This window comes from Phytophthora cinnamomi (genome assembly GCF_018691715.1).
Source record: "Phytophthora cinnamomi strain GKB4 chromosome Unknown Contig35, whole genome shotgun sequence".
Taxonomy (NCBI): Eukaryota; Oomycota; class Peronosporomycetes; order Peronosporales; family Peronosporaceae; genus Phytophthora; species Phytophthora cinnamomi.
The window spans coordinates 114,788-125,218 of record NW_027150968.1 but is presented as its reverse complement, the minus strand read 5'-3'; the positions used below and the strand labels follow the sequence as shown (position 1 = coordinate 125,218).

The 10,431-nt window shown below is 52.7% G+C and overlaps 2 protein-coding genes across 3 annotated transcripts; both read right to left on the bottom strand.

Annotated features, from left to right (window-relative positions):
• Positions 1 to 4,223: 4,223 nt before the first annotated feature.
• Positions 4,224 to 5,372, bottom strand: IUM83_16953 (33 kDa inner dynein arm light chain, axonemal; the record flags this gene model as incomplete). The annotated part of the gene is made up of 4 exons (XM_067941874.1): positions 4,224 to 4,361; positions 4,450 to 4,697; positions 4,774 to 4,943; positions 5,011 to 5,372. 4 exons carry the CDS (start codon positions 5,370 to 5,372, stop codon positions 4,224 to 4,226), a joined length of 918 nt encoding a protein of 305 aa, XP_067792392.1.
• A 2,534-nt stretch (positions 5,373 to 7,906) lies between these two features.
• IUM83_16952 (D-amino acid dehydrogenase small subunit) lies at positions 7,907 to 9,778 on the bottom strand (the record flags this gene model as incomplete). Of its 2 annotated transcripts, XM_067941872.1 has the most annotated exons (2): positions 7,907 to 9,144; positions 9,202 to 9,778. In XM_067941872.1, the coding sequence occupies 2 exons, from the start codon at positions 9,776 to 9,778 to the stop codon at positions 7,907 to 7,909; spliced, it is 1,815 nt and encodes a 604-aa protein (XP_067792395.1). The 2 variants fall into 2 exon arrangements, with proteins under 2 accessions (XP_067792395.1, XP_067792394.1); XM_067941873.1 differs by having other exon boundaries at positions 7,907 to 9,778.
• Between the last annotated feature and the right edge of the window lie 653 nt (positions 9,779 to 10,431).

Genomic DNA, 10,431 nt, shown 5'->3' with positions numbered 1-10,431 from the left:
CTGGGTCGGGCCCTTCCAGGTGGTTAACCTTTACTACCCAGCTTGAAAGCCCACGCGTGGGATCGGCAAATATCCCACGGGTGGGCTTTAGCGGATTAGTTAAATGCAAAAAAAAATGTATTAGAGAGAGTGTTTAGAGGCTACTAGTTAGCCCAATGTAGTGTTTAAATGGAGCGAGTGGCAGTCCCGACCTGTCTTCAGGCCACAAACACCAAAGAAATTGTTCTGCTGTGGGTCCGAGCACCCAGAGCAGTAAAACGAGGCCTTCCACCCGCAAATACTGCAATTGCGCTGAGCACGCAAGATTGTTCCGCTAAGACGCTTGTACTGGGGGAGCGTGCTGAATGCATAGAGTGTGTGAGTTGGTGGCGCTACGTCGTCACGGAAATCAGCAGCAGTAGTGACCCTCGTCGAGCGGTGCATCACAAAGTCATTGAAGACCAGTTGATAGGCCAATTGAGAGATGAAGGTGTTGAAGTCGACAATAGCCGATTCTAAGAACCCAGATTCGGCTGCTTCATACTGATAGGCACGGAAAGCATCCACTACCACCATGCCAAACACAGTAGCGAGCAAACGGTGCTGCCACTGCATTGTGTGCCAAGTTCGTTCCATCTCGAGGCTACCCTGTCGAAGATGATCGTGAACATCAATCACCGAGAACTTCGAGAAAAAGAGCTCCACCATTTGCGGGCGCTGGATACGTCGATCGTACTGTATAGTTTTCAGCTGGTCGTTGTCTAGGATGAGCTTGTGTCGACGGCGAACGCTGTCATTGCCAGGAAGTGACGTTCCGCGGTTTGAGAATAGATTTCCATGGGTCATCTGACGGTACATCATCGGAAAAAGAGAGCGCGGCCGAAATATTTTCAGAGGCATGTCGGGTAATGCAGTAGCGCTCGCCAAAGTTAGCTGCCGTGCCAACCATGCCCTCAGGGACTGCTTTTTCCCAGTAGGTCCGCAAGGGACCGCGTCGAGGCTCGACTGTCATCGCAAGACGAACTCCTAGAAAGCGAAACAAGTCGCCTACAGCAATTGGGCGCTGCTTACGCTCCACCAACCTGGTATTTCTTGTGCTGTAGAGTTGTTTGTATAGTTGACCACGGGTACATCAAGTAGAAATATTTGGCGAAGGTTTTTTCTCCTAATGCTAGCGTCGATGGCCAACGAAAAAAAGTTTTGCGCTTGCGTTGCAGCGTTGCAGGGTCGACAAGAAGGTCGGAGCAAAATTCCCAGATGCGGTTGTGGGCAAGTACTTTTCCGTCGTTAGAAATACCAGAGATTATCGTAGACGTAACATCTACGCTTTCTTCTTCATCTTCCTCCTCCTCTGAAGACGATTCCGACTCAGAAGATGACCAGTCACCCGAGCCAAGCCCCGAATCAGCACCAGCTAACAGTAAAGCGGTCATCGACTCTAGAGACGCCGTAGGCTGGTTCCGCGTGGCTGCATCGCTATTGAGGGGCTGTAGTAGCTGTATTGCACGCGCCGACACTGCCTGTACTGATTCATCGCCCCACTGAACGCTGTACCATGGCTGGCGTTTGCTGTTGTCGATCGACAGAACGACACCCTCCTTGCCCAGTGTCCCTTTAGACTTTCCTTGAACACGATTTCCCACAGTGAGTTTTACCATGAAGACAGCTTCGTTTGTGACCGAAAAAAAAGCGCTAGATAGCTCAGACCTTCCTCTCTATTTTTAAACGAACTACGCACACTAGGTATTTGCAGAAGCTTCTAAACTAATATTTATAGGTGGGCCCACGCGTGGGCTGTGGAGCCCACGCGTGGGCTCTGTGGGGAGTAAAGGTTAAGGTCCTTCCCCACTCATTTCTAATCCGCCACCTACTCACTGGAGCCGAGTATGATGTGCATGGCTCTTGCTTGAAGTTCTACCACGACCCCGATCTCGATGAGACCATAGAGATCCGTGAGCACGTGTCACTGCAGGGCATTATGCTTGAGGTTCGACAGTTTGTTGATCACAGAGTGAATGCCACGACTGGCGAGCTCGAGTTGTTGGTAGCTTGGCGCGGGCTGGAAGGCATTAAGAATTCCTGGGAACGCGCTAGCTCAATCCAGCGTGACGTTCCGGTTCTCGTGGCCAAGTATGCTAAAGAGCATGCTGTTGCCATGTTACAATAAACATTAGGGGGGCCTACGCTGGCTGGCGGCAAAATTATGGTAAATTCCATAGGATGGATACAACTTGACCTTGTTGCAGTTGAAGTTGGGTGCACGGATAGGACATGGCTACAACACATATTGATGCGACCCGAAGGTGGTCTGAGTGTGGCTCGCCGTCTTGGGGGGCAGTGTGGAGTATCGGAACCAGACGACGGCGACGAACCAGACCTCAATGCTGCTGCTGCTGCTGCCGACGACGACGCCGGCAGCGCTGCAGCGCACACGAGGACCGCGTCAACCGCGGCACTGCATAGTCACCACCAATGGGTGGTGCTGGAGAGCAGGAGAGCGCTGCTGCAGAGCACGCCCTCCTTGTAAGGCAAGTAGCGCTAGGAACTTGTCATAACTGCTAATGAACTCACTTTGCATTCTACTCCACAGCGCGCAACGCCCTATTACTATAGCATTCGGCAAAAAGTATGTCGGCTTCCTGGTCAGTATTTTTCCAGGACAAAAGATTGGCCTCATATGGGATGCCGCCTCAGTCCACACGTGCTATGGTGAACGAGCAGCAGGACTCGACGCGCAAGATAGAATACATGTTCAGCCACCGCGGACAGGACCCACGACAGCCCAATAACCACCTTTTTTATGAGCACATGGGTCGCCTGCAAGACAACAAAGTTTACAATTCGCTCCTCCTGAATTAGACAGCTGAAACCATTGAGTAGGGAAGGTGCAGAACGCTTTCCAGCTTTTGAAATTTGCCAGCTAATTCTTAACATAAAGAATGCATCTTTTTCTTTTCAACTAATGGTAACAAGAGTGCCAAACAAGTTGCACCCAAAGCATTCTTTCTGTGAGGTACGCTAATTGGGATTGTCCCTCATTTTTAAATAAAACAAAACTGGCAGTCTTCATGGAAATAATCAGAAGATGGTTTGTCTTTGCTTTGAGCCTTCACGTGCTTCCATCGGAAGAAGCTTGGTTTGGGTCCGGGCGTGATGCATGCCTGAAACACGCGGAGAAGAGGCGAGCTACAGTAGTGGGGGCTAGGAAGGACCGTAAGCGCAAGCCTCCCGCTGCTACAAGGGCCGGTATTGATAGTGCACTCCACGCGCAAACAACGCTTTGCGGTAAAGACGTATCGTAGCTCGAACTGGAGTATGATTTCCCTCGACGGGATTTATCGCTTGAACTCGAAGCAGTTCAACAGTCGTGCAGTCAAGCGCTTGGCCCTCCTGCGCGCGAAGCTCTCGAATGCGTTGAAGCATCACCACAGCGGTGAGAGTAGGTCTTGTCCAGTGTGCTTTTTGCCGCAAAATCGAAAGTGAGCTAGTACCCGTTGGATGCTCCGCGTGCTATCGTTGCACCAAACTAACTTCAATACGACAGGACGGTGACCTTGAGCTAAGTAATAATATGTAATATTCTAGTATGCAATATTGTAGATATTTCTGGTTGTTGCTCTTGTGAGTGTGTTTCGTGACCATCATTGTGTTGGATGTGTATTGAGTTACAAGCAACACTCAGTTTTGGTGTGAAATGATTGCAACGTTTTAATGCAGATATAAATCTGTTGTGGCGTTATCATTTCAAAACTGGAAGGGGTTTTGGGATCGCCCCAACAACTCTGGATTAAAATCCAGAGAACAGGGTAGATAAAAACAGCTGTAACGCTTAAAAGGCGCGCTTTTCGCCCTTTAAGCGGTATTTTCCTACCGCGTTTTGTGAAATCACTAACAGGGCGAAAAATGCGCCCTCTCATCGCGAAAGGGCTGACAATCATCTGCTGACGGCACGGGCTAAAAAAGCACCAGTTGCAAGGACTTTGAAGTGGGTCCACAGTCAAAGCACCTCACTAAAAACACAGCAACTGGATATAGCCGTCGACAGACCTACCAACTATTTATTACTTGGTCTCTTCCGTCTTTGAACAGATTTGAGTGGAAGACTTCGTTGTTGGGATCTGTTTCTTCTCAGGGTTCCACGAAGGCATAAGTAAAGCTTGTTTCGCCAAGCTTGTTCTTTGTATTGTTGCTCAAAAGTTGCCAATACTAAGCCAACGCCTCGCTCGCTCGCTAAGCATGAGCGTCTATTTCCACGTTGCGTCCTGTGTCATTTCGCGATGGAAAACCTCTAGCTCTTGGAGCTGTGTCTGCAAGAACTGCACGGTGTGTGCGTGACGCAGCTGGCGCCTTTTCTCCTCTTCATTGATCTTTTCTTCCAAACACTACAAAAAAGCAAGAACGTTGTTAAGAAGACTACTTGCTGTAGTACTACATAGTATCACAAGCAACCATCGTACTTTACACTCTTACCATTATTTTTTGAGCAAGCTGCTTCTTTTTGGCCTCAAGTAGATCTCGCTCGGCTTGAAGTCGAGAGATTTGCTTATCCAGCTTCCCAACGCCGGCCTCTGCTTGCACAGCCTTTTGCCTTCCGTAAGCTATGCTGTTGTGATAGAGTGTCTGGTGTGCCTCAATCGTTAGTCGGAGCTCATCTCGCACTCGTAAGAGCATCAAGCCTCGCTCTGGGCACTCGCATGTCACTTCTCGTATCAGTTCTTCTGCATGAACAACAACAATTGTCTCCGTGAGCTGTCATCGATATCCCGTCAAGACCATCCAAGTGTACCGACGCACCAAACACCTGCAAGAAAAACTTTTCGCGCACGGGGCAGATCGCATGCACTCGAGCTTGATACTGCTCTAAAAGCTGGTCAAAGGTTTCTTGGAGCTTTTGAGTGTCTGTTCGCGTGGCAGGCATCATACTCACCATGCGCTGCCATTTTCCATGAGTATTCTGCCATGTTCTGAAGCAACAACTGCGTAAAAAAAAGCGACAAACTTCAAAAGGCCTACAGTACTTCACGTCCATACTTCGGCGGCAATACAGCATCCATTATCTCCCGGCTCAAAGCTGCAGCTGGGATCGAAACTTCTCTTGTTGATACTGGAACATTTGCAGCCGACGGTCCACTAGCTTGTTTCCTGAGTGCTTCGTGTGTCGGGGATGAGCCGCGCGTGGGGGAGCCAGTCGTGCCAGATTTGATCTTGCTTGGCGATTTCATCTTTGAAGGACTGGTTCCAGCCGGTCCCACAAGCACGGCCTTCTCGTACATGAACGCGTAGAACTCCTCCAGGAGGTCATACAGTTGCTCCGCGTCTTCATCGACCTCGACAGCAGCACCGTGAACCCCCGCTGGAGCTGCCGTCTTGTTCGCATCTTCCACTGTTGGCATCTCGTAGCAAAGTCGCTGCTTTTGGTGAAAAGTCGTGTAGGGGTATAGTTAGCTTGGTCGACTTTCCTGCCTTTATGGTGCCACGCGCAGTATTTATCAGCTTTACCTAGCAATTACCTAGCTGGTAGCACAACACAGTTGACAAGTTCATCTAGCGCCTTATTACATTCTATTCCAACGAAGATCTCAACTTTTTCTTCGTAGCCTTTTGCACAGGTACACAGGGTATCCCCCTCCCCTCCGATATTATAAATCGTATACGATAGTTCCAGCCTCCGGAGACAAACTCTTGAATACGACACGGGTACTTGTTGGCCTTGATACTGCTCCCAGCAGGCAAATTCGCAAAGAAAAAAAATATGTTGTCGGCATCGCGTCAGAATGAGATCCTCCTTGGGGCTCAGCCGGGCAGGGCTCGAAATGAACACGGCAACACTTGATGAAGTAATTTACTGGAGCGGTATAGTCCGAGTCAATGCTGTCGTCTCCAGCCTTATGTAACCCTGTGTCAATCAACCACGGCAACTTTCAAAACTGGGTTCCTCGGAAACAGCGCCTTGACATTGTCGCTCGAGCCTAGTTGTGAGCAGTGAACTGTCTCATTAGCAACGCCGCCGGTCTGCAGCGCCGTTCCATCGACCGGTTGTTACCGCAGCGCGTCCACGACGCTCGAGGAGCGGTCACCGGCACCGCGACGACAGCCGTCCACATACCTGGTACATACATGTATCATCATGGCGTCGTCGGTCTGGACGGTCGGCGAAAACGCGCAGCAACAACTAGCCGGTGCCCGGCCCTGTGGTCCTGACGCCGTGGCACGTTTGCCACTTGTCAACACTTCAACCGCGGTTCAAACTCGTCATATGGAGGAGGCTCGTTCGTGCACGCATCGCGCTTTAGAGGATGGACGCACGCAATTTGCGGAGACCAGCGACGAGCACACGAAAACGAAGTTCCGACCTTGCGGATCATGAAAAGGGGATCTCGAAAATATCCACCATATCTCGTCTATGATACGTATTCTAGCAACGGAGACCCAGGCTTTAACTATTCAACGACAAACCAGGGCAAACCTTGCAATAGCGCCCAGGTACAATGAGTTGTAAGTTGCCGCCATGGGATTCATAGTATGGATATCCGAAAAACAGCTTCCAACATACATATCCCTGGGATGCGACCGTCACTGCGGGAAATCGTCCGATATTGTACATCGTATAGTTCTAGAATAGTACTTTTCAGATGTATCGCGAATATATATAATGTGAGACACACATACCATCGACTCGAATGTACTGGTTTCATTTAAATACTTTAGTAAGGTTTTTCTCGTGGACTCGTCTTTTTACTCCATATAATGCAGTATGTATCGAGTTTGTCGACCTTCATTAAGTACTTGACATTCACCGTGATGTCCATGGAGGCCATCTTCTGACGCCCGATGGTCGCCTGTACGCATTACGATCACGCAATTAACTTATTGGGACCCCCCCCCCCTCATTCTTCGGGTGTTCCCGGCATAAAGGTATGTCATAACCAGCTTATGGCATTGATGAAGAAGCTTGGGATGCAAAAGGTGGATGATGCAATTCTACATTTACGATTTGTGAGCAATTTTCTTCTTTTAACAGTACCGGCTTGAAGTCGAGCGAATTATCAGCTTGAACCATGGCGAGATAAATGGCACGGTTTGTTGGGCACACCGCTTGCCAGTGGCAGATACGTGGTAACGCCCGAACTAACATCAGGTATATACCAAGAGAACTGTTCCTCACGGCTGCTCCTCGATAACCATAGAGGAAGATGCGAAGAAGACGCAGGTTCGCATGCATCCGCATGCACTTGATCAAGATGCTCCAAGAGCTGATTGAAGTTTTTGGAGACTTGGGGTGCCCCTACGCGACTCAAACTGTAATGCCCGAGTGGTAGTTTGTTCAATGGGCGACGTCGATACAGGCAAAGGCAGCATCACGCGTGCATTGCCAACCTTGTATTGGCCTTATCGTCGAGCATAGATCGGTTGACAACTTCGATGTCGATTTTTTAATACTTCGAAGAAACTAAGTACTCCCTTGCACTTGCTGTGTTGGCGCATGATTCATTGTCTCCATCTACACATTAGCATTGCAACACAAACACAAACACGAGCAAACGATATGACGAGTCTTGACGCTCAGACTGATTCATGCACACGGGCAACAAATAATAAAGAAAGCAAATTAATTAATGCCACGCGCGAAAGGAAATAACGAAATACCACCAGCAGCGTTTGCCGACAGGCGCCGCACGCGTGATGCCAATCACCTGGTCGGTCGAGACGACAGGAAGGCCGAACTCTATCTATTCTCTATCAGCTCCTCCTGTCGACACCCCCCCCCCCCCCCCCCCCCAATTCCAACTGGCATCCAGCGAAATAACCCAAGTCGTACCAAACACCCCTCGTCCACTCTCGCTAGCCCTCGCGCTTGCAGCCTCTATAATTGTTAGCGAGTTGCCAATAAAAAGCCCCGAAATCGTTGGAGCATTTGATCTTTAACTCAACCGAAAAAGCCGAAGCGGTCGGGTGCGAACTTGGTCATATCCAGCTGTGGTCGGGACCCACTGATCTCATCTGCAAGTAGAGCCCCTGCCCCAAACGATAGTGTCCACCCCTTGGAACCATGCCCCGCATTCACGTACAAATTACGGATCTTGGTACGGCCGATAAGTGGCACGTCGTCTGCCGTCACCGGACGCCAGCACGTGTGCTGCTGCATTTTCGCCACATCCAAATATCCGTCCGGGAACATGAGCTTTGCTTGTGCCAGCAGCCAGTCGTAGCGTTTCTTCTGTTCGCGTGGTGATACCTCTCCCGTCTTTTTCTGACTGACAAAATCCACGCCACCCGAGATTCGCAGCAGCGACTTGCCTAAAGGCGCAATTAGTGCGTGTCCGCCCGCGTAAATGTTGTGGATAGGTGCACGGAAGCCTTTAGCCACCGGGACCGAAAGCACGTACCCCTTCACCGGGTAAATGGCCAACTTGATCCCTGCTCGTTTGGCCACCGGCGCCGTAGAGTTGCCGAGTGCCAGCACGAACTCGTCTCCTTCAATAAGAGACCCTCTCCTGGTCTGCAACGCAATCACTGACGTCTTGTCCGTCAGAATGTGTTGCACCTCGGTGCTAAACCGGAACATCACCCCCTGCCGCATGCACAGGCGGTAAAGCGACTGGCACATTTTGTGCACGTCTCCGCTGGTGCCAAAAGCCGACAAAACTGCCCCCGGCTCGTACATCTCGGACCGCAGAGCCGGTTCCAAGTTGCGGGCCTGGGTCGCGTTGAGCGGCTGCAGGTCCATGCCTAGCTCGGTCAAGTGGGCGTTGCGGTCGCTCTCCAGCGTCACCTCAAGCTCGCTGTGGTCTCTAAAAATCTCGATCGTTCCTTGCGCCGTCTGGTCCATGACAACCTCGCCCTTCTTGGTCTGCGCCTGCAGCTCGCGCAGCTTGAGCATGCTGTAGAAGCCCAGTTCTCGGATGGTGCGGCTGTGCTCATTTGAGCGACCCTTTTTCGAGTTGTGCCAGAACTGCAGCCCCCACTTCCAGAACTTGGTGTCCCGCAGCGCCGACATCTCGATCTTCATGGGCTTCTCCCTGAGCGGCCACTTGGCGGCGGCGCCGCGTGACGGACGCACGGACACCGTGACATCTGTGGCCGAGCCGGACGCGGCAGCTGCCGGCGGACCGCCGTTGACGGTTACGCTGTTGCCATCTGCCGAGGTTGTTGCAGTTGCAGTTGCTGCAGTTGCTGCAGTTGTTGCATTTGTTGCACGTGTTGCACTAGTCGCGGCGTGACGAACTGCACCGCCTCGAAGCCCCTTTCGCAGATTTGCCACGTCCGACCAGCTCGCATACAGCGCCGGGTCCAGGAAGGCGCCGTTGCAGAAGCTCACCTGCGTGCCCACGCCGCGCTCCTTCTCGACGCAGAGCACCTCGTGGCCCTGCTTGGCCAGGTAGTAGCACGTGGTGAGCCCGATGATGCCGGCGCCGCACACGATGACGCGCTTGGTCTGGCGGCGCTGGTTGATGCCCGGCACGGGCTCCATCTTCATGTTCTCGGGCAGCAGCGGGATGCGCATGGGCGGCGGCCGCATGTGGTCGATGGGCGGCAGCAGCTCGCCCTCCAGCGACGTCACCGGCGGCAGGTTGCGGTGCGCTACGCTCACCAGGTGCTCGCGCAGGTGCGGCGGCAGCTCGAGCGCCGCGCCGATGGCGTCCCCGACCGACGACGCGTCCGAGTAGCCGGACGAGCTGATGGACGCGAGCCGGTCGCGGCGCAGGCCCTTGCTCTCTCCCAGCGGCCGCCGACTGGCGGCGGTCTCCACGTCCATGACTGGGTGCAACTCGTCCTCCATGGCGCTGTTGGAGCCCATTCGCCTCCGCTGTCTGTTGCCGTTGCTTCCGGGGGGTGGGGCTGGCGGTTAGCACCACCTATCTAAATCGCTCGCTCGCTGAGCCTTTTGCCCGCTGCGGTTGCCGTTGCCTCCCCCCTCTCGCAGGTTGCCTCGCTCCGTCGGAGGCCGCGCCGCTTTCTCTCGTCGCGGGATTCAGTTGTGCGAAGGGGTCTGGTTGGCCGCGAGCCGAGCCGAAATATTCGAAAAAGAAGGATCGACGCCTGTTTTGGGCGCGCGCCCGAACTAGCGCGGCCAATCGCCGATTTTTCACTTATCACGGACCAATCGCCGCGCGCCACCGCGGACATAAATCAGGCTTCAGCCAATTTTGGGTGCGCGGGAATAGTCTAATTTGGGCGCGGCCGCGAGCCGACAACAGGCGCCAGCCCAGCCCGCTTCAAGACTTGTCAACAGTGGGGCAGCGCGCCATGGCGCCAGTGCCGGAGCTCGCCGCGACAGCACGACTGTAGGAGCGACTCCGGCGAGAACCTGGCGCCGGCACCAGCGGGAGCGTGCACCGAATCGAAATCGCGCCCAGATGGGTCTTTATCCAACAAAAACAACGCTTTGGTCGGAAGAGGCGAGGTCTTGGGGCCGGAGCCGCCTTGCGACACCCAGGGTGCTGTATCCTG